At 40.0% G+C, this 24,334-nt stretch overlaps 1 protein-coding gene across 1 annotated transcript in view; it reads left to right on the top strand.

Moving 5' to 3' along the window:
* Positions 1-23,078, top strand: part of HTRA1 (HtrA serine peptidase 1) — a 47,795-nt gene extending 24,717 nt beyond the window's left edge. The window contains exons 2-9 of the mRNA XM_005305903.4: positions 2,205-2,304; positions 2,694-2,898; positions 16,825-17,019; positions 17,749-17,781; positions 19,135-19,249; positions 19,394-19,451; positions 19,875-19,970; positions 22,397-23,078. Coding sequence (XP_005305960.1) covers positions 2,205-2,304; positions 2,694-2,898; positions 16,825-17,019; positions 17,749-17,781; positions 19,135-19,249; positions 19,394-19,451; positions 19,875-19,970; positions 22,397-22,565 — 971 coding nt within the window. The 3' untranslated portion in view covers positions 22,566-23,078. The remainder of the gene's footprint in view (positions 1-2,204; positions 2,305-2,693; positions 2,899-16,824; positions 17,020-17,748; positions 17,782-19,134; positions 19,250-19,393; positions 19,452-19,874; positions 19,971-22,396) is intronic.
* The last annotated feature ends 1,256 nt before the right edge of the window (positions 23,079-24,334 follow it).

The raw sequence follows: 24,334 nt of genomic DNA, 5'->3' as shown, positions 1-24,334 counted from the left end.
GCTGTGTCCTATAACTGTAGCAAGATGTGATTAAGAGACGGAGGTTAAAACACAAGGAAAGAGGAGTCCTTGTGGCACCTTAGAAGCTAACAAATTTATTTGAGCATAAGCTTTCGTGAGTTAAAACCCACTTCATCGGATGCATGCAGTTAAAAATACAGTAGGAAGATATAGATACACAGAGGACATGATGGTAACACCCATTTTATCATGTCCTCTGTGTATCTATATCTTCCTACTGTATTTTCCACTGCATGCATCCGATGAAGTGGGTTTTAACTCACGAAAGCTTATGCTCAAATAAATTTGTTAGCTTCTAAGGTGCCACAAGGACTCCTCATTCTTTTTGCTGATACAGACTAACACAGCTACCATTCTGAAACCTGAGATTAAAACAGTGGTGGCTAAGCTCTTACCACATGGGGCACAAAGGGCCTCTAAAGATGCAGAGAGGCACCTACTAGGACTGTCAAAAGTGCCTTGGTACCAACTCCCATTGGAACCAATGGAAGTTAGACCCCCCCTAGGTTCTTTTGAAAATCTTGCTAGAGGCTACGTTCACAAGGGGAACTTAGGCACAAAGTGGCGGTTAGGCTCGGAAGTCTAGCGTTTAGATGCCAGTGGCATTCATAAAAGTATTACTCAGCTCTTGTCTAACCCTGTAGGTGCCTACTGTCCCCCAGGCACCTATGTTTCTGTTGGGGGAATGCGCACAGTCCTGATAGCCTCAGCAGCTCGGCACCTAACTTGTACCAAGCCTTGGGAAGATTCACAAATTAGGAGGTCCCCTGCCTATCTCACCTCTAGCTCCTGATCTTGTAAGTGTGCTTTGAGCATGCCTATCCCACACAAAGGACAGCCAGCAGGAGTAAGTGTGATGGTGCTGCACACGGCTCCCCAAATTCCCAGTGCTTACGGCAGTCTCGTGGGAGACCTGTGTTCAAATCTGTCCTCTGCCTGATTCAGAGCACAGATTTGAACCCAGCTTTTACACCTAAAAGGAAAGTGCTGTAAACGCTGGGTGATAGGGTATTCTGGGATGGGTCTTTCTGTCTCTCCTGTTGAAGCCATTCCACTTTATATGAAATACTTTAGTCACTGGGCCAGAGAGAAAGTGATAATGACTCTAACCTGGTGGTTAGGGCACACACCTAAGATGTGGGAGACCCAAGTTCATGTCCTGCTCCAATGACTAATTATTAAAAATAGACCCACTTCAGCAGGAGCGATTGATAGATTGCCATACCAGAAAATCCCATACCTCAGTGACTGGGGTGCCCTTCTGCAATGTGGGAGACCCGAGTTGAAATCCTTTCTCCACATCAGGCAGATGGGGGAATTGGGTCCCTAACATCCCAGGTGAATGCCCTGTACTAAAAGTTACAAGGAGGGGGCACCACCCCAGCCACTTCCTCTGGCCATTTTGTGAATCGAGCACTTTAAAAATACCAGATAGAAAATGTTTCAGATCGAATGACATGTTTCATTCAACCCAACATGGATTTTTCAATTCACTGGAGGTTGTGTTTTTTTTTTTTTTTTTTTGGTAGTTTTCAGATTCAGTTCAACCCAAACCATTTTATTTTTAATTTTTTTAATTTTTGGAACTGTCAGTGAACCAAAAAGTCAGTTATACTCCCAGCTCTACAAGCAGTGCGGTTACAGCCGAGTCCTGTATGAAGGGGTCCGGAGGGTAGAGGCTAAATTAGGTAATCTCAAATCTCAGTTAATATTATTTGTATTACAGCAGCCTCAACTGAGATTGGTCTCTGTTGTGCTGAATAGAACAGAGAAGGGTGAGAGGGGAAATGGAGGCACATAAATATGAACTGACTTGCCTACAGAGACCCAGAAGGTCAGTGGCAGAAGTGGGACTAGACCAAGTCTCCTGACTTCCAGCCTAGTACTCCGTCCAACAGCTCTCCCCCCCTCTAGAGCAAGTACATTGGATATAGAAAGAGGTTCCATATCCATTCAGAATTTTCCATAGACCCCTTTGGCCTATGAACCGGCTATGTTGCCAGTAAAATTTTTCCCGAAAGATAGGGGAATGGTTTAGGGCGGGGATCAGACTCAAAATTACAAGGCTCTATGGTTCCTCTTAAAAAGTAATCTCTACCTAGTGTTTTTTAATGCAAGTGTTTTGCAACGATTCTTCTTCTGCCATTTGAAGACTAACATGTGTTTTCTATGTCCATTCTCAGGCCAGGAAGATCCTAACAGCCTACGGCACAAATACAACTTTATTGCAGATGTGGTGGAGAAGATAGCCCCGGCTGTGGTTCATATTGAATTGTTTCGCAAGTAAACAAGATACACAGTTTTGATTTATATTTCTGTAGCTCACAAGGATTAAACTTGCCAGAATCAGTTAATATACGGATATATGGATATAAAATAATGACACTGTTTTCAAGATAATATTTATTCAAGATAATAAATATGTGTCACACTTAAGCAACATAGTATGTTTCACTTTTTAAAAATTTTGGCACAAATTTTGAAGTTACTAGATTAATGCATGTCCAATTAAATGTTAATGGATATACTTAATAAATGATACTACATTTTCTAAAATATTTTTAAAAGTGCCAAATACTTGTTGGAACGAAACAATAATCACAAATGATTTGTCATCTCTGAACAACCTGTATTTTCTTCAAACTTAAATGTTTATTTCCCATATTTTCTAGGCTTCCTTTTACAAAGAGGGAGGTTCCTGTTGCTAGTGGTTCAGGCTTCATTGTCTCAGAAGATGGACTAATAGTAACAAATGCCCATGTAGTTACCAATAAACATAGGGTAAAAGTGGAGCTGAAGAATGGTGCAACATACGAAGCCAAAATTAAAGATGTTGATGAAAAAGCAGATATTGCACTAATTAAAATAGACACTCAGGTGAGTCAAGGCATTGTAAATTTCTCTTGCTAAACTATATTATTTCTAAAAGCTATTGTTAATTGTAATGTTTACAGAAAATACAGCATAATGGCATGGACCATAATGTATCTGTGTGATCTGACAAGATGAATAGATTTTTAAAAGCTATGTCGCAATGAATATTGGTAGTTACATTTTTCTGTACAAAAAATCTGTACATTATAAAAGCAAGGGTATTTGCAGCATCCATGGGTCTCCCAAAAAGAAAAGTATAGTTTACTAAATGGTTAACATTTACCCAGGCTAGTTTAATCATTAGAGCCATGAGAGGAAGTTTTGTCTTATGGCTGGTACAGGGATATAGCAGTACGTACCTCTTGAAGATATTGTGAAATTGTCAATTAGTGTTTATAAAACATGTTGACATCCTCAGATGGAACGTGCTGTATTAACACCAAATGTTAAAATGGACAATATTTATACTTGGTACCATGTTTTATAAAATGTTGCTTAAAAAATACCCAGATCAGAAGCATTCTTTGGGAAGAATACTGAGTCACTCTTCCATTGAATGTGGACTTGTGAATAAAGCAAAGGCTTAATTATAAACACTATTCCTCTTCTCTGCAAAAATGGTACATTTTGTTTGAACTTAATTGTATAATTTAAATGTTGCTGGATTCAGGTTGCTTGAGATGCTTATCATACTGTTTACTTATTTGGGCTTCCTATTTAAATGAACTTCATACATCCAGTGTAAGAAAGCAAACCATATTTAGGAAGAATATTAACATAAATACAGCAGGCAAGTAGGCATCATCTGAAACACTAAAAAATGTGTAGCTCCTCCAGTGTGTTTAGTTCTAATCTATTCCCCATCAAGGTCAGAGGATTTCAGTTCAGAGTTAATTACAAAATCAGACATCAGTCAACTTGGAACTCTTGTCTAATTCATCGTATGAAAGGATACAACATGCTTTCCCTACCTATAACATGTAAAGGTTCCTTTTGCTCTTACCAGCAGCATGCCTGCAAAATCTTTACTGTATCCCAAACATTCTTTCCTGTGTCTTTCTGACTCTCACTGGAACAAATGACTATGTAACACAAATACATTTTCACTCCATCCTTGGCAGGTACGTTTGGTTTCACCTTCATTTGCGTATCTACCAACTTACTCTGAGAAATCTTAAATTCTTCTTTGTACATTCATGGATTAAGATAAGCAAATGCAAACCTGTTCTTTGAAAAGAGTGACAGGGCAATGGGAAGGAGCCAAGGGGATACCATGGGTGAGAACAGACACTGTCCAGTCGAGTGGGATGGGAGGAGGAGAAGATAGCAAGAAAACAGGAAGTGAGAAAAGAGGAAGTGTGAGAGAATAGAATGATAATGTAATGGAAAGGCAGGACATAAGCTATAAAATGGTGGGAAAGGTGGCAGGGTAGGAGTAAGAGAAGGAAAAGAGGATGGTGAGAAAAAGGTGTGGAGAAGATGATGAGGTAGGTGAAAGTCAGCACAGTGTGGAAGAGGAAGAAGAAAGGAAAGAGAAGACAATGAAGAGGAGTGACAAGGTGTGAGGTAGGGGCAGACTGAGTTTTCTACATCAGGATCTTTCCACTGACACGACCACCCACACACAATCGATGGGACTCCTGGATTTCATTAGAACTTGCACGGAGTGAGATTAGAGTAGTTTTAGAAAAAGAAAAATGCTCAGCTCTGCAGAGCCACACACGCTAAAACATTGTAAAGACTTGCTCTGCAGAACAGTTTGGTGGTGGTCCATGGAGATCTAGCTGGCTGGCTGTTCTTATTTCCAGCTGCTTCTACAACTCCCTAGGGTGGTAGGCTGCCTAGGAAGGAAGAGCCTAGAGGCTGTAGAAGCAGCTGGAAACAAGAAGAGTGGGAGGCAGTCTCACTGCCTGTACTGCTGCTACATAAGAACATGAGTTTATGGTCCCTTGGAGTAGATAAATAAGGAAATGGCAGATGAGAATATATGCTAGCTAAGTGCCTGGGTTTCTTTGGGGTTTATACATTGTTTTTGGAAAGAGAAAAAAGATATGCATTATGTACAGTATGCTCCTAAAACATAAAGCACAATAATTCTAGTTATATACAGCGGAAGTTAATGTGTTTGCGTATCCTGACAGTTATTCGTGTTTTTTATTACACCTTAGTTACAATTCATAGCTAGTAGATTATTTCATCAGTTTCATTTTTAAAAAAAGTTTGCACAATGTCCACAAACAGTTCATTTCGGTTCATTTTTTGCAGCTTTCTCCAGCAAATAATTGTTGATCAGCTGGTAATTTTCAATTTGCCATTCCAAGTTCATGGTATGTTACACTGTCCAATGAGGGAACAGAAACAATACCATGTGACTTATGTAATTCATCTGTACATTGTGCATTTTGAATTTTATATTTGATTATAATATAAGGCACATGGTATTGTCTGTTTGGTGGTTAGATGACTTGTGTAGCTAACAGCGTACAGCACAGATAGTAACACTGACAATTTGCAATCTAATGTATATATTCTAATTTATAGGCTGGTTAGGGCAAGAACTGTCTGTGCTATGAGTTGTACAAACACATTGTAGAAGTGGGAACACAATCCCGACTGAGGCCTCTGGGTGCTACTATTTGTAGTCCAAATAATAGTACAATTGTATTTAGTGAATATCAAGCTTAAAAATTCATTCTTCATGAGTGTTCATGCTAAGAAACTTGAATGATCATAGAATGTGAAAATGAAAAGGTCACAAATGCAGTCAACTCAAAATTTACTTTCAGTCTTAATATTCACTAAACACTTTCATTTCTGTACACAATTCTAGTGTTTATGTATCCGTTTGCATTTAAATGTCACACAACCTTTAGATCCGTAAAAGCAGTTTAAAAATCTCAAAGTTACTTAGTCTAATGTATTCAGATTTTAACTGATTTCTTGGTTAAAGATTAACTGATGTGACATGAAAACACCCATCCAACAATTTAATTTTTAAGCCGGAGGTAACATTCCTACCTTTTAGATAGATCATTTGAAGACAACATCAAAGATGAAGAATAAATTGTGTTCTGCCCTAGCATGTTAAGGCAGGCTCTGAAAGGCACAAAAATGGGTCAGAAACAGATAGATCTGAAGTATGAGTCTACGTTACCAGTTGGTATTCCCCAAATAGTTAAGTTCTTGCAGCAGCGTGCATGCTGTTTTCCTTTAAACGATGCACTTCTGCCTGAAGGCAGACTGCTTGAAGTAATGTGGCTTTTTTGAGTGAGATGGGAAATTAAATAGGATATTAAGCTGTAGGCACCAGTAGAATGGAACTGGTTTCCACTGACTGACCCATTTTTCTACTGAAAAGAACTTGAAGTCAATGAGGAACAGAAATCTCTTTGGGGGTTTTCTTCTTCTGGCCATTAATTATGCTATGGTCTAGAAAAAAACTAACCTTTCATTAATAAGAATGTCCATGGTCAAATACAGTTAAATTACTAAAGCATTAAAGATAGGAACTTAAATCCGAGCCAACCCCAGAAAAGCCCCAAAACAATACTGTATATACTCATTCATAAGCCAAATATTTTTGGTAAAAAAGTGACGCATTGAAGAGCGGGGGTCGGCTTATAAACGGGTCAACACCAGTATTTGATGATTTTAAACTCTATGGAATCATTGAATTGAATATCGAATACATTGTCGTTTTGTTTACTTGGAGCGTCTGCAGGCATGGAGCTCCTTAGCTCCCTGTGGCCGCGGTTCGCTGTTCCCAGCCAATGGGCTCTGCAGGAACTGGGAACAGTGAACCACAGCCACAGGGAGCTGAGGGACTCCATACCTGCAGACGCTCCAAGTAAACAAAGCACCCCGACCCATCAGCGCCTTACCCTAACGAGCCGGGAGCCAAAGTTTTCCAACCCCTGAAATATAGGGTTGGCTTATGAAAATGTCATACAGTTTTTGCTATTTTTACCTATCCATTTTGGGGGGTCAGCTTATAAACGAATGGGCTAATGAATGAGTATATACAGTATATAATATTTGGGAAAATAATTCCAAACACACACACTCAATGGAAGAGCGAGATCTGGAAAGCAGTAATGCTGAAAAAGGTCTAAGAGTGGTAGCAGCCAGCTTACTTGATATGACCTTGCGATGTGATACGGGGGGAAAAAGGGGGTGGGAGGGGGAGGGGGGCAGCAGCGCTGCCTAGGCAGAAATCCTGTCTCAGACTGGAGAAGCAATAGTGTATTTTCTGTGGCACTGGTGAGACTGCAGCTCAAATGCAACATCTCAAAATTGTTGCCAAATTGGAGGGCATTCAGAGAACAGCAACAAAATAATTTATGAGCTAGACGGCTGACTTATGTGGCACATTTTCAGACAAATGTTTACGGTTTGGTTAAATGATTGCATATGGCTGCCTTCAAATATTTGGAAGTTGTAAATGCCAAGGAAGGAGAAGCTTTTAGGGTGGTTTAATGGGTAGTAACCGGGACTAGCATAGCACAGGAAAAGTAAGGTTGCATAAGAAGTCGAGTTTCCTACTGACAAGGTTGGTTAGATTGTCTTCCCAGCAAAACCAAACTGGGCAAAGCACTTGGGATTGTCGGCCTAATCCTGTGCTCAGTCAATGTGGGCATGAAGGCCAAAAGCAGTGGAAACAAAATCACTTTTGCTGCTCCGTGTCAAAACAGGTGAGCTCCTGAAGACTGCATGCCCTAGAAGTGAACTCGGTGGCAGGTTTCTCAGTTCACTACACAAGGGAGCAATGTGGGTGGGCCGTGGATGTACACTCTGGGAGCCAACCCTCCCACGTAGGAGCTCAACACTGGGCCACTTACACCATCCTCTGTAATTGCAGCTATGACATGGCTACATGGGCTCGCTGTTCTCGTTCCTCAGCATCATCCCAGTCATTTGGGCTTTGCTTTGTTGGCAAGATATGGCTCATAAACTAGGGAGCACTGCTGCATTGGCCGCAGGAAATGGGTAGATTACATTAAAGGTCTTACATTTGTATTTTCTCTCATAAACTTCCTTCAAACCTACTCATTAGGCACTTTAAAATAAATAAGAACTTTTGCCCTCATTTCTCTCTCTCCTTTTTGCTTGCCTTTCAATGAGATTTCACTTGGAGCACCACAGTTGGTGTCAGTGGAAAGGGGGGATTTGGCTTTCTCTGTGTGCACAAGGAGGAAGCAGTGTGTGGAGGAAGCAGAAAAGCAAACTTTTTTTCTGTTTATGCATAAATATTTTAATAGCCAGCATCTTTGAAAACAAACTAGTTGAGCTTCCGATGTAAGCGACTTTTAAAAACACATGTGGAATGAATGCTTATTTTACTTTGAAATACATAACTGAATACTATAAAGCTTCTTTGCAGGAGTCTACCACTAGAAAACCCTAATGGTAATTCCGGGAGATCTTAAATGACCCACACAAATGAAAGATGTCGGGGGGGAGGAACAAAGGCAATCCATGAAGTGCTTTCAGGTGGCAGTGCTGGTGATTTATTGTTTTTAGATTGCAATAATACCCACCACACGCTAGGTTTTATCAAACAGAGGAAGACCGTTTTCCTGCAATATTTGTATGAGAATCCAGGAGTATGTTCACTGGGGACGAATCTGGGGACCTGTCTTTTGTCAGTTCCTTTGTCAGTAGAAATTAGGTGTGTGGTTTTTGTTTTAAATATATTGAATGCAAAGTGAAAGATTTGTAGGAAAATAGAACCATGTAGCATGGGCTACTTTCTTTCTAAGACCCACTGTTTGCTAAAACAGCAAAGCAAGATGCTTCCAATTACAGGTTCAAAAAAAGAACATAAAGTATATTAAACTGTCTCTTAGAGAGACCAATAAGTAATTCCAATGGATTGTATGTTTCACAGTTCTTGTAACACCTTTCTTTAAAAGGAAATAAGTGAAATACAAGTACAAATTTCTTCAAATCAGAGTGTTTCTCTTCCCCCCCCCCATTTAATTTCTGCCTTATCAAGTTCCCCCTTGCCTTACTACTTTCCACCTTTCTTCACTTCCTTTTTCTCCTTCCCGATCTTAAGACTTGAACTTTCCTTTTCACCTTTTTCTTGTTTTATTATCAACATAATCATTTGTTTGGATGCTGAGCCTGCAGTCATCCTAGCACAGAGGATTAGTATACTGGATGCAGTTATGCTCCTGTTTCAGTATTGTTTCCATTATATGTTTTAGGGTTAACGTTTATATTTTGTTAGATGACATAAAATCCCAATGACATCATGAAATATTATTTTTCTCCTTTGTGCAAGCTCATCAGATTTTTATCTGATGGAATTTTTTTAAAATATGTGAAAATGCTACAAGCTGTGAAACTATCCAAACTTGGAAGCATTTTGCTTTCTTTGGCATTTTGTGAAGGAATTAATAGATTGTAAAGGACATTTCTTGTTTTAATATGGTAAGGCCTTTATGTATTTTGGTGTAATTTAGTCTGCAAGTTTAATTGAATTCCATATTTATAATAGAAAGGCAGTTCCCAAGACTTCCAGAGTTATATAATTTGCAAAAGTTGAAATGACAGCTGAATTTGTAGATGCAAATATACGAGCATCTACTTAAAAACAAATTAAGGGACTATATGTCACATTTCAGCATAAATCAGTATGTTGTCCCGTCTTCAGTGATTTATGGAGCTCCAAAACCACTGTGTGCAGATTCATCACATTCCTTCCGTAAATTTAGCAGATTATAGAACAAAAAGAGATGAAAGTCAACACGCTTTTCCCCACACAGATGCATTAACATGTCTTAAGGTTTAAGTTCCAACTGAAATATGTTTCTGATTGAACTGTTATCTCTTATGTTTTTAACCCCAGTGTACTAACCAAATTCTGATTATGGTTATTAGTCTGCTTGTCTAGATTTCCTTCCCTTAATTTCGGGGTGTGATCCTTAGCTGGTATAATTTGGCAAAACTCCATTGACTTCGGTTGGTGTGGCTCCATTGTCAATTTACACCAGCTGACGATCTGGCTGTCAGTAGGGTACAGAGTTTGTCATCCTTATGATAAAGTTGCCATTGGGTAGTGTTACTGTGCATAGCTGAACAGCTGCTGAAATCCACTGAAGAGAGAGAGTTGCATTTCAGTGGTGGGTGAAAGGATTCATTGGTGAATGAATATAAACTGTGGGATATAAACTCAGTCCTGTAAAGCCAGTGTGGAACTCACATTATACTCAGTGGGAGTTCTGTGCATCACGAGTTTGTAGGGTTGAACCCATAGCCTGTAAAATGTGCAAAGTAGTGGGATGAAAAGTGCTAAGATATTATTGTTATCTGATGGTTTATCCTATGAGAAAGTGTAATCGTGAATTATGGGTTTACGTGGTTAGCCATACGTTAGTTTGCAGACAGTATACTCGCATGTTTATATTGTTGTGTTAACACAGAGTTGCTCGAGGTCACACAGTGAGTCACTGGCAGAGGTGGAATTAGAACTGCAGTGTTTGCCTTTCAGCTGTGTGCTTTATTCACTGCATTATGTTGCAAGGCAGATGAGTTAGCCCAGGATTTTATTAATCATCATGGCATATCTGTAGTTAATTTGAAGTGATTATCTGCGATAGAGTGTTTTGTTACAGTAAGCCGATCTACAACCAGCCGGTGTTAGGTAAAATGAAAAATGAATCAATTTATTAATTGTTTTATGAGGCCCGTAGACACAAGTGCTTAAGCTTTAATTACTAAGTGTTGTTTTCATACTCCAGCCATTATGAGAAATGCTTGTTAACTGGAGCTGGTGGAGGGCACCTTTTATAGTTTTGTTTCAGCTACTGAATTATAAGTTTCCTTGTATTTTATAAGACTCTTGCAGGCTGGAACAAAATACTTTATGTGGACCAGGTGTGCTGTACATATCTTATTATTCATTTCTAACTAGGTCTAGTAATTTTAATCACATTTTTCCCTAGTTCCAGCGGATAATTTTTACCACTTGGATTAAATTTTTGTTTGTTTTCAAGAAGTGAAATACTGCTAGTTGTAACTGTGGCTGCTATTTTTTTTAAAGATTTATTTATTTATTTATTTATTTAAATCCCCAGGAACGTAAAGATGACATACCATAGGTAGTGTACAAAATCGATTGACTATAATGCGTGCATTTACATGTACTGACACTTAACAATTACTATCTCATTGTTTTAATAAATTAACATTTGTATAATACTGCAGGTGTCCGTGACACTATACCGAGAAATTAAAGATAAGGAGTAACATTCTGAAAAGTATCACTGATTTTCAGTGATCTGAAAGTCTTGGGCTCCTAAACCATTTAGGGGCTTTTGAAAGCTTTAACTAGGATTCATTGCAGTCTTGGGTCCTTGCAATGAGCTCTGCATGGATGGCCCCCTACATCCACAGAGCCTCATTAAGGGTAAAAATTAACTATGGAAGCAGATGGAACTTCAGTAATTTTGACACATAATAATAATGAATCAAATTTGTAGTTACAGACCATTAGCTCAAAATGCTTTCTCTTCAAGTACACAACAGTCTCTTCTACAAACGCCCTTCTGTATAGGGAACACATGCTTTTCAAAACCATGTTTCATAATGTGTGCAGAGGGAAACAATTTTTTGAGTTTGTTTTTTTGTTCTAAGCCAATGAAAGGTTAGTCTAACTCGTTCCAGAAGGCCTGTTGAATCACACAGATGATTCACAGCCAATCCGTACAGTGTTAGACTCTGAACTGAAGTTTAACTAGTATGGGCCCAGGCTTGAAAACTCAGCACAATTAAAAATAATTGCACTAGTCAGTGATTCCTTATAATGTATTTTCTTTCTACTGCCAAATTTAACTTTGGCTACAAAAATGTTTATACAGGAATATTTTATAAATCTCTGAAGTATCAACATAAATCTTTGTTGCTGGTTTGTTTTTTAACATTATTAACTGAAGAAAATATTGTCTATTCAGATTTTATTTTGGTCAGTTTCTTTTTTTATCTGTTTTTAAATAGCCCCCTGCTCTAAAAGTACCTTACAACATACCACTAAAAGTTCGTGCTCTAATTGGTTAAATCTGAAGTAGGCTGAAATCCAAACATAGGGCAAATTTATGCTTATACAAAGGAGGAACTAGGCAGAGAGGGAGGTGTGACGCTACCAGAGCAACAGCATCTTGACCTTATGCTGTAAAGGTCATAAGCCATTTAGGGGAGCGTGCTCAGCAATGGCATTTCCAACACCAATAGCAAAAAGAGGAGGTAGGACTCTGATCCTTTCACCATCCAGACAGTACCCCTCTGGGACTGCTAGCACAGCTGACATTACACACACTTTGTGCTTCTCAGTGCAGCCAGTCAAATTATGGCTGCCCCCTGCACGTTGCATTGTATTGGTGAGGTTCTCTGTGAATACCAGATTAATCTGTATTCATGGCCCTTATTTGGCCCATAGATTGTGCTTGTTTTAATTATACTGTATTTTAACTTCCTAAAAGTGTTTCCTCAAAACATGATTAGAAAGCAAACTTCCTCCCTTGCTGTGTTGCCTATTTGGTTGCCTACCCAGATGAGTCTCTTTAGTCTGCAGCTGGTTAATTATTTTCTTGCTGTCTTGAAACTGCAGAAGATGAAGTATCTTATCCTGTTTTATGGGTTTGGCACTCAGTTGTATTAAAGCAATATGCTCCTCTCAGTAAAACTTTGTTGGTAGAACTGAAATGTTAGATAAAAGGAGTCAAGCTTTAACTGCGAAAGTTGTGACAGCTGTTTTCATTGTAGCATATATGGACCTGATCACTGTAGTAATGGAAGCGTTTTTATTTTCTTGTTACAAATACTTAATATTTTTCAGAATATACTTTATGAAATAAAACCCTAACTGAAAAATTCCAAGCAAAATATTCTTGAGAGATTTGTGTATTTTGTTGTCTTACGCTAGGGATTTTTTTCTCAGTCCCATACTAAGAAATTATGATGAAATTATTGATGAATGAAAACTATTAATGGTCTGACTCCAGAAACTAGCTGTAGCCAAATTTCCAAAAGTGACTAGTGATTTTTGGGTGCCTTGTGTTTTGGGTGCTCAACACAAAGATACCTGGAAGGGGACTGTTTTTCAATAAATGCTGAGCCCTGAATATCAGGCCCTTTAAGGTGTCTCAAACTGAGCTTCCCAAAATAAAACATCCAGAATCACTGGCCTGTTTTTTGAAAATTTAGGCTTGTGTGTTTCATGGCTGCAGCTTGAGAACAAGGAAGTGAATCTTAAAATGGACTGAGGAAGGAGGAAGCCTATTTTAAATTTACGCCTAGCAAGCAGGTTCTCCTCTCTTCAGGTCTGCGTATGTGAGACTTCTCCTATTTTAATTATCTGGTTTCCCTGTCCCCTCATCCTACCAATCAACAGTGTAACTCCTGCATCATGCTCTTGTAACAAAATCAGTGTAGTTTAAACTAGATTTCAGAAACCTAGGCCCTTGGCCTGTGAACATTTACGTATGTGCTCAGCTTTATGTGCTTGAGTTAGGGCTGCTGCCTGTAGGTACAAAAAAAAGGGACGTCTGCCCTCTTAGGTACAAAAAACCAGGACATCTACCTATTTTAGGGTTACCATATTTCAGCAAGCAAAAAAGAGGACGGGAAGAGCCCTGCCCTAGCCCCGCCCCTGTCCTGCCCTAGCCCCGCCCCTGCCCCACCCACTTCCCGCCCCCCTCAGAACCCCCAACCTTCCCCCCCGCTCCTTGTCCCCTGACTGCCCTCTCCTGGGACCCCTGCCCCTAACTGCCCCCCAGGACTTTACCCCCTACCTAAGCCTCCCTGCCTCTTGTCCCCTGACTGCCCCCTCCTGAGACCCTCCCCCCCATCCTAACTGGCCCCCTAGGACCCTACCCCCTACCTGTACCCTGACTGCTCCAACCCTTATCCACACCCCCACCCCCAGACAGACCCCTGGGACTCCCATGCCCCATCCAACCACTCCCCACCCCCTGACAGCCCCCCCCCCCAGAACTCCCGACCCATCTAAACCACTCTGCTCCCTGTCCCATTGACTGCTCCGATCCCTCTCCCCACTCCTGCCCCCTGACAGCCCCCCTCCCAGAACTCCCAACCCACCCCCCCGCTCCTTGTCCCCTGACTGCCCCCTCCTGGGATCCCTGCTCCTAACTGCCCTCCAGAACCCCACCCCCTACCTAAGCCTCCCTGTGCCTTGTCCCCTAACTGCCCCTTCCTAAGACCCCTCTCCCTAACTGCCCCCAGGACCCTACCCGTACCCTGACTGCCCAAAACCTTATCCACACACCTCCCAGAAAGCCCCCCCCCGAGCTCCCGACCCCCCCCCCCGTCTCTTGACTGCCCCCTCCAGGACCCCCTGGCTCCCTTGTCGTTGGCCTTCGGTTTGCCTAAGGTCTCTCTGTGAGCTTCCTCAGGAACTGTCTGAGCCGTTCTCCCGGCACGCTGGGCAGCAGTGGGGGAGGAGCTCCAGACTGCCGGAGGTGAATGCAGGGAGGGAGGGAGGGAGCTCTGCTGCAGGGGGGAGGAGGGACTCTCTCTCGCTGTTGGAGCCCCATGTAAGTGGCACCATCCGGCTGCCCTGTTAGCCGCGCGTGCTCTGCATGGGGGGGGGAGGAGTCCGGACATTAACAAATTCCCCCCGGATGCTACTTTTAGTTCAAAAATCCGGATATGTCCGGGGGAATCCAGACGAATGGTAACTCTAACCTATTTGCCTGCCCCCCAGACTCCACCTAGGGCTGCCACCTCTGAGGTGCAGAAGTCCAGGACATTTGTCTGACACCCCTGGGTACTGCTGCCTCATCCTATCCCCAGGAGATGGCATCAGCCCTCGTGGAGTCTTGCTCCTGGAGCTTCCCTGGGCACTGATCTCACCAAGCTGGATGTGGCACTGGCCGGATCCACCCCACTCCCACCTGGCTATGACCCCCATAGCCAGTACTGTGCAGCGGTGACTAGGTGCTGCCAGCCCCGAGCTCCCTCTGTCCACTTGCTACTCCCAAGCCATTCTGTCCCTGCGGTTCCCAGACACTCTGGAGCCAGAGCTCCCTCTGCAGGCACTGCTATCTTGTGGGTCCCCCTGCTACAGCCACTCAGGGCTGGGAGGCAGCGGGGTGCAGCTACCAAAACCTGAGAATTTTCAGGAGGACATGCAGCTACCCTTGGGGGTGGGGGGGAAGAGAGATAAAACTGGGGTTGGTGGCAACCCTACGGTGAGTAATTCATTGATCTCAATGGGACCTGTTGGATGATAAAATTAAGCACACACATAAGTGTTCAAAAGACCAGGGCCATGCTTACAAAACGTTAAATGTCTTCCAAGAACCAAAGAGCTAGTAAAATTATGGAGAGCAACAAAATGGAGATTTAAATAGTTACTCAGCCTAGCCCTTTCTTAATATCAGTTTGATTAAAAGTATTTTTATAATGGGTATAACTTGGGGGATAAAAATCCCACCCAGCATGCCTTCTTTGTAGATGGATGCTGTTGAATAAAGAATATGAAAGTTGAGTGACCGTTTCAAAATTAACTCTAATACAGGGGTCTCTTGAGAACCTAAAGTAATCAGCAAGTTACTGCTACCTTAGAATTTCAGTAACAGTCACCCAAATATGGCTCCTGTTGGAGGGAAAGAAGGGGTGGAAACAAGAAGGGACCAATATATTTCCTTTTATATAAATAAATGTGACGGTGGCTAGGGGGCCAATCTTCTCCAGTTGCCATATGGGAATCGTCATCCTGACAGGGCCCATCTGTGTTCCCTCCATAGGATAGCCGGCCAATTCAGTCTCTCCCCAGATGTTAGTCAGCTTGGGAGGAACCCAGTCTTATCTTTTGATTCAATACATTGGAAAAGCACTGCACATGTCTTCACTGCCTTCATTCTCCACAGCCCAATTCCCGTATGTGTCAGTTGAGTGGATAGAGCCACTGTCTCCACCTACAGGGTGGGGTGTATTACCAGCCATGCCAATTTGCTGCTGATAGTTTACCATGGACACTGCTTGGGCCTGGATTTGATTCACTGAAAGCAATGAAGAGTGAAATGAATTCTTCAGAAGTGGAATCCTCATGGAAATGCCTAGATCTCATGGATGTTAGAGTGGGTGTTCTCTGGCTCAGTGCAATCTCGGTTAGCGAAAGCGATAGCAGGTTTACTGGCATAGGGTTACCAGCCTAGAAGTTAGGAAGCATGTTGGGGGTATCTTAGATTGTAAGATCTTTGGACAGAGACCTTTATTTTTGTTCTGTGTTTGTACAGCTTCTATCACAAAGAGATGCTGGTGCATGACTGAGACTTCTAGATGCTACCATAATACAAATAATAATACTGTAAAACCTTTATTAACAATGTCCCTTCAGAAGAAGAGCTCGGCATGTCAGGAAGGGGATAGGGTTAATTATGTTCCAGATTTCCCAAAATCTATAGGACGGAGTAGCTGTATCTGACTTACTCTCCTCATCAGAATAGAAATTACTTTTATCCACCTGTACGTTTGGTTATGTACCTTAACTCTACTTTGTATTTTATTTTTCAGTATTATTAAGCAATGCATGTATTTTATTTTATTATTTTACATCTACAGCTGTTTTGCTAATTTATTTCAAGAAGCTGTCAGACGCAAGTCCAAACCTGGTGTGTTCAGATTTTTGCCTTGAAGAGCAGTGCATAAATATTCATTTATTTTGTAATTGCTTTTGATTTAATGGCTATACTATGTGGAAAAAAGAAATGTTATCTGAAGAGCACACCCCTTAGATTTAAAAGCTCATGGAGGTATCATTTACATAGTCACACAGAATCCCTGGTGATAGCAGCGCATGTTTCTTCATTTTTTCTGTTAAATCAGTTTGTGTGTGTTTCAGTGGTATAGATTTTATTTGCAAAAGAATATCTTACGGTGATTCTGACCATAATTTATGCATAGGGTAAATTGCCAGTTCTGCTGCTTGGTCGATCTGCAGACTTGAGGCCTGGAGAATTCGTGGTTGCAATTGGAAGTCCATTTTCACTCCAAAACACAGTGACTACGGGGATTGTTAGTACTACCCAGCGTGGAGGAAAGGAATTAGGGCTTCGGAACTCTGATATGGACTACATTCAGACGGATGCAATTATCAATGTAGGTCACTTCTACACAGCTGAATAGCCCTTGTTCCATTCAATGTAGACTTCTGACTCTAGCTGCAGCTTCAAGTTTGTCAACCATTTTCCCAAAGAAAAGTGGGTTTTGCTGGATTTTATTGTTTAAAAGGATTTTTATCAGTATGAACATGGACAACTGCCATGGCTACAGTATTGTTTATTTTTTAAAAGTCCCTAAAGGGACAATATCAAGTAATTAATCATAAAATATCTGACCTAACTTGGAATTGTTTGAACTTGTAGAGTGTTCCCTGGATGCTAAATAGCATTTATAAATTCATCACGCTGTCACCGAGACATTTAAAAAAAATTATCCAAGCTTGTGTTTGTGGGACCATGGCAAAGCAATATGTTGACGTCTATGTTCTTGCGCTTGGCCTCAAGAGCTGTTGTCATGGCCCTGGGAGTTAGGTTTGATAGTTAACAATACTACGTAAACTGTTAGTCTTCTGTGTTGCTGTTTTCTTCTTAAACTTCATTGGCAAAAGAATTAAAAACCCAGTTTTGAAAAAGTTGAACTATAAAGGGTTACAGTTAAGGGGGATATTTTTTGCAATTCTGAAAGGGTGCCATTGTGCAACTATTTTATAGAAAGTGGAAAATAACTAGAAATATTTCAATATTTCTTTTAAAATACTTAAATTTGTGCTTGTAGTAACTTTATGGAAACAGTTACTAAAATATAATCTGTCCATTTTATTTTCAGTATGGAAACTCTGGAGGACCTTTAGTAAACCTGGTAAGGGTTTCTTTTAAAACAAAATTCTTTAAGTTTGTGTGTTTTTATTAACCTGACCATTTTTTTAAAAAGAAATGTTTTAACTTTCTTTTTATTGTTTTTTATATAGAACATAAACACATAATGAAATAAAACACACATAAATATGTGCACAAGATGGAAAAAGAGTATTAATAACAAAATTCATTGTTCTGAAAGAAATTTGCCAAAGAAAGTGATTCAGTTCTGATGATAATTGGCTGACTGTACAAACGTAGCAGGGTGCTTACTAATCGCTCATCTGTGTTTTTATTGGCCAGTCACATGATATACTTGGAGTTCAGTATTCCAAGTGTTTGCCATTTGCATAGTTTAAAATGAGTGTAATGCCCAGTATGTTTGCTGATGCTATGCAAAAGCTAATATTAAACATACATTTTATGTTTAAGAAGTAATTGCACTTTTCATAAAGTACGTAAGCTCTTTGCAAATCGAAGTTAAGTTCAGTGGTATCCGTATGTTTTCTCCCTTCATGGTGTGCTCATCACTGTGATAGAGCAGAAAATCGCCACTCTGGATCAGGGCAGGAAAGGGTCAATGGTCTTTTTTACAGTCAGATCCTGACTTGACCCAGCCCAACAACTGCCAGCAAACTCAAGTACAATTTTGTCTTCTGGGTATTTCCAAACATTTAAGAATAAAGTTGTGGCCTAATTCTGTCATCCTTCCAGCATAGCCAGACAATGTGTGATTGGAGGTCCTCACTATGGGGAAGCTACTTAGTCTGTGTCAGAAAGGACAATTTTGCCTTGCAAAATATACAACAAGACTGACAGAATATCAAAGTTACTTTTGGTCTACCACACTGTACAAGTTCAGCAACGAGAGTGTGACATTTTAGTATTTCCATTTAAAGGCCCAGTATCTGATAAAGTTACTCATGCTGAATATAGGGTGCCACTGAAATAAGCAAATTGAAAATAATGGGACCAATTGTGTAATAAGGTGCTGTTTATTGCGAGTAAGAGCATTCCCAGATTCTGATCTTGACTGTGCTGGTGTAAATCTGGAATAGTTCTATTGAATGTTAATGTAGTTACTCTAAATTTACAGCAGTGAAAGTTATATCAGAATGTTGTCCACAGACTTTTCTAATTATGGCAAAATCTTTGAGTTTTAAACTTAGACTCCTTTTTTCAAGGTTTTTTAACTTTATATTTTTAAGCCAAGTTTAGTGGCTAATAAATTAGCTTCAAAATATTTTGCATATACCTTATTAATTTTCTTTGTGACTGCTTGCAGAAAATCTTCCCTTGCATTGTTTCTTCGTCATGGTGTTTCATGTTTACTAACATATTTTTTTTATTTCTCCAGGATGGTGAAGTGATTGGAATTAACACTTTAAAAGTTACAGCTGGAATCTCATTTGCAATTCCATCCGATAAAATTAAAAAGTTCTTAACTGAATCACATGACAGACAAGCTAAAGGTATTGTACTGTACTATTTAAAAAATGGGCACATGTCACACAATAGGGAACCAACATCAAAATATTTGGTTATCTCTGTGTTTAAGACCACCAGGACTTCTCATAAGAACAATAAGTCAAGATTTTCTTTTCTCTTTCTAACAGGAAAAGCAGTAACTAAAAAGAAATACATTGGCATTCGAATGATGTCACTGTCTCCTAGGTGAGTAAAGATAAATTCTTTCCTCTGCCTATAATTTTATTTAAATGTGGCCATTCCCACAAATTTTGCTTCTGTCACATTGAAATGGGTTATTGTAATGTAATACGCTTCACAAGGAGCACCGAAGATCTACAAATAATGGCCTGCTTTTTTTTTCTTCTGTTTTCGTCTATTTATTGCCAGTAGAAGATACTTATTAGTATTTAGAAATCTGCATCCTGTAAAGTAAGTGTAAAGTTTTAAAATCTTTTCAAGTCTTTAAGAATCTGAACTGAATTGTACCATGTGACCTCAGTATGTATAAAATACCATAGCAAATAAAGGTTAAGTGATTGAGGTTTTTCAATCCTTGTACTTTAACTTCCTTTATAAGTGAAATAACTTTCTGTCAAAATAATTTTAAATTGGAGTCACTTTTTTCAGCAAAGCTAAAGAGCTGAAGGAACACCATAAAGACTTTCCTGATGTTGTTTCTGGGGCCTACATTATTGAAGTAATTCCAGATACGCCAGCTGAAGCGTAAGTGAAAGGACTTTTTTATTCTTTTTTTCTTGTCTTGTCTTTTTTTTTTTCTAACAGCAACCATCAGTGTAACGAATTGGTAATGAGATGCTTTCATCCCCCACGACAAGTTTGACTATGCTAAAATCAACCAAACTATTGCCATCTGACAATATGGCTGTTTACATGAAAGGAGTTGGTGGTTTGAGTCCAGTCCCTTGTGGGCAGCCCTCTCTATCACAAAAAAGACTATCACAGGGGAGCCCTTGTCACAGATCTCAGCAGAGAGGTTAAGCATGGAGTGGACGTGCTGGCTAAATCATCCTTTCACTTCTAGAGATGATCTCTCCAGGTCACGATTGGGATACACATTGGTAGGGCAGTTTGGGGAAACTTGTGCTTCTGCTGCCTGTGTGATTGTGTTTCATGGTCAGAGGCTGTGTCCATCTAGCACCTTACATGGGCATTTAATTCTCATGATTCACTTGGTTAACTTAAAATACATAAATAAATAAACTATTTAATTCAGGTGGGTGAGGAGAGAGTTTATCAGGAACATGAAATTAGCGATCTTATAGGAAAAGAGCAAAGGTTAATGTGCAGCACATTTAGGGTAAGAGGCATGTATGTGCAAAACACATTAGAAAAATAACATTTCATGGCACACATTTTTAATAATCTGTGTTCAAAGAAGGGAAAAGGGCTGGCTGGCATCTCTCTGGAGCGGAGTTTGGGTGCCTTAACCAATCATAGCTAGGTTTCTAACATCTGTTACAGGTGCTTTTTGTTTTGTAACTAACATTTTTGAAAGATAACGCTCAGGCAAAGCACTGATATGTACCTGCAACCTGAGTCTCCCTTAAACTATTGCAGGAATAATCTAGTTCATTGTACTGTAGTGTGGGGTTTGCACTTGTCTTCTTGACCTGAGTGGATGACACTTGGCTGTATTTGGGATGAGAAAGTGAGCCTGCATCTGGAGAGCATGCAAAAAAAGATGTTCTTTAGTGTGGGAGTGAGAACAGTTAGCAAAGAGACAGAAGGGAAAGAAGAGAGGTAGAAGACAAGTAATGTAGTATAGCACTTAGGAGTTCAGAATCACATTGATATTAACGTGTTGATCATTATTGATGGGTATTGCCCACCCTAACCCCCTACAGAAAACTTTATTGATGAAATTTGTACATACTTTGATTTGGGCTGGGTTCTTCACCGACATTTTGTATTGTGTGTGATATCATCTCAAAACAGCTCTTGCTGCCACAAAATTCTATCAGTCTTTTTAATTGAGAGAAGGGTCCTGTTGCACCTACACACGAGGACCAAAATATTCCAATCTGACTCGTGATTTTTTTGGTTGCCCAACTTGAGAACCATAAAGGAGTCTGTTTTCAGAAAGTGCTGAGCCACCTGGCCTCTGAAAATAAAGCCCATTTAAGGTGTTCTGAGTAGGGCACCAGAAATCTTAGCCAAGGCATGTAGCTTGAGAGAAGCACTGGGGTAAGACATTTCTCTGTGACTGGAAGAGGCGTATTATTACTTTGTGGTTGTGTAAAGATTATGCTCAGAGGTTGAATCATGTCTGATCTGGTTCCTTGGGTTTGTATTTCCATCACTTGGAGCCAGAGTTTTGTGCATGACAGGGCAAGCCAATATGGTATGTACAATATTTCCCTTCCCCACTCATGTTCCTCAGTCCCAGCTGCAGTCTTAGCCAGCTCTTGTGAATAAAATACGAAAGGGACTCAGCCCAGACTGTGGAGGATCTGAAGTAGAAAGAGCCTCAGTCTGACTTATCTAGTCCCCGTCTATTTGTATCTACCCGTTGTCGTTTTACATTGTAAGCTCTTGGGGCAAGGACCATTTTTTTTTGTTTTGTGTTTGTATAGTACCTGGGATGAAGAGGTCCTAGTCCATAATTGGTGCTATTGCAATAAAAATAATGGGTGGAATAAAACTGCATCCTACTGAGGCCATGTGTAATAGATCTACATTATTTTCCATTTTAGTTTTGAATCATAGCGGGGCTGTAATTGAGCCAACAAAGCTATGTATAGAGAACAGTGTGGGATACTAAATATACAGTTCTATTAAATGGTACAGGTCCCCTACTGGAGTGGGCTGAGATGCGGATTGAAATATCTGCCATGTGTACCTGCCACTGTACACAGTGTTGCTCCGATGAAATTGCTCTTAAATTGTATAATTGAGTGAAAGGTTTGAAGATTTCCGTGCTGAAATAAAACTCCTTTGTCTTAACTATCTGATACACGTCGCCACATAACTCATCAAACCGGTTGTTGTTTCTGTGCATCTCAGATTAGAATCCAGTCCTTTGAATGTCAGTCCTGGTGAATTGTGAGCATTCAGTTCTCTTTTTCAATAGCATTATGAGGAGGATAAAATGGCAGTTGCGATAACGTATCCCTTTTTTTGTATTTTAGTGGTGGCCTGAAAGAAAACGATGTGATTATAAGCATCAATGGACAGGGAATAATCTCAGCCAGTGATGTCAGTGACATTATTAAAAAGGACAATACTCTGAATATGGTTGTACGCAGGGGCAATGAAGATATTATGATAACAGTGGTTCCTGAAGAAATCGACCCTTAATCAGAAACATGAGCTGGATTTCATGTTTTCTTTTAGCAACAGTGGACTGCTTACATTATGACTGTGCTGGTACAGGAAACATTAGACTTTTGACCAACATTCTGCTTGTTCAAAAGAATAGTAATGGCCAACAACATCAATGTAATGCCACAGATATTCCAGATGATAATTTTTTCCTTCTGTATTTTATGTATGCAATGTATTCTTTACTGGCTAAAACAACTGTTACTGCTTAAACAGTCAACATTTTTTTCTCTGTGTCACTCTTTCAACTAAGACTCCAACAAAACAAAATTCATGCACACAGTGTGTGTTGTGGTATTCAGGTATAAATAGGATAGCTGTTCCTTTAACTGGAAAATGCCATTGTGATAGAATTTGGGGATAAAAAACACAGTTGGAAAAATGTTGGCTTGTAAACAAAAAACAAAACAAAAAACACCTTTTCAGAATCCATGCAGAATTTTTACTACTTCAGTCTTTTCCTAGTGTTATTAAAATAATTCTACAGTATTTTTTTCTGGTGTCGTTCATTTTGCCTCATGTAAGTTGTTGGATGTTTTACTTTTGAAATGTACCAAATATCTACCTGAAACTATTTCTCGATGGACTTATTTCCTCTGTCATTGAGCCAAAACCCTTTTACTTTTCAACGTATTCTTAGTTTCCTATATACTGTCGCCGAAGTCTAAGGTAAACATCTGAAGGAAAGGTTTCAGAGTAGCAGCCGTGTTAGTCTGTATCCGCAAAAAGAAGAACAGGAGTACTTGTGGCACCTTAGAGACTAACAAATTTATTAGAGCATAAACTTTCGTGGACTACAGCCCGTTCCATTCTATATGCATCCGAAGAAGTGGACTGTAGTCCACGAAAGCTTATGCTCTAATAAATTTGTTAGTCTCTAAGGTGCCACAAGTACTCCTGTTCTTCTTTTTATCCGAAGGAAAGAAAGCCTAGCGTTTGCACTCTGGTTTCTTACTTAGTCTTTAGCTATAGTATCTCAGCTATCCTAGGAGGGCAGGCTTCCATGTATAATTCTTTTTTTACCATATTTTCTCCTCTTGAAATTAAATTATAATATAAACAGTGTCTGAAACATTTCTCCTTCAGCAGAGGTTCCTAAACTGTGAGTCATGGACCACTGATGGTCCAGGTATAACTGTGTTCTCATTTTGCTATCTCTTCTTGTTCCAGATGCTAAATTTGAATAACATACTGCTATAATGCATGGAAAAATTTCATAATATTGCTTTTTTCAAGTATGCAAGTTCTGCTGCTTGTGAATAAGAGGTGTGGAGTGAAAGGTGGCAAGGTTTGCAATGGTCCATAGTACTTGGGGGAGTTCATTAGTCTGTGGATGGATCTTGAGAAAGCTAGGAAAATGAACCACTGACCTACAAGAACTGTAGAAGACTGTTCTCTCTTTGACAGTCAATAAAGTGATCATTTTGCCCTTGCAGTAGTTTGCCATCCTCACTTTTTGAAGAAGTTTCTCTGTAGCCCCTGACACATGACTAGATGGAAAACATGATTTAAACTGGGTTCACCGGTATTTAGGCAATAGGTTTTGACCTTGAATCATCCATCCTTGTTGATCATAATGTTCCATGTGTGGACACAGGCTGTAGAATTTTTCTAAACTAATCCCTACACCATATCTTACTCCTGAGGGTATTCTGCACCAAAAAATAAAAATTCTGTGCACAGTATTTTAAAATTCTGCAAGTGTATTTGTCAAATAAATGTGGAGGCTCCGGCATGACATTGAG

The sequence above is a fragment of the Chrysemys picta genome, chromosome 7 (assembly GCF_011386835.1).
Source record: "Chrysemys picta bellii isolate R12L10 chromosome 7, ASM1138683v2, whole genome shotgun sequence".
NCBI lineage: Eukaryota > Metazoa > Chordata > Testudines > Emydidae > Chrysemys > Chrysemys picta.
The sequence above is the reverse complement of the archived record's forward strand: the minus strand, read 5'-3'. Positions and strand labels throughout refer to the sequence as shown.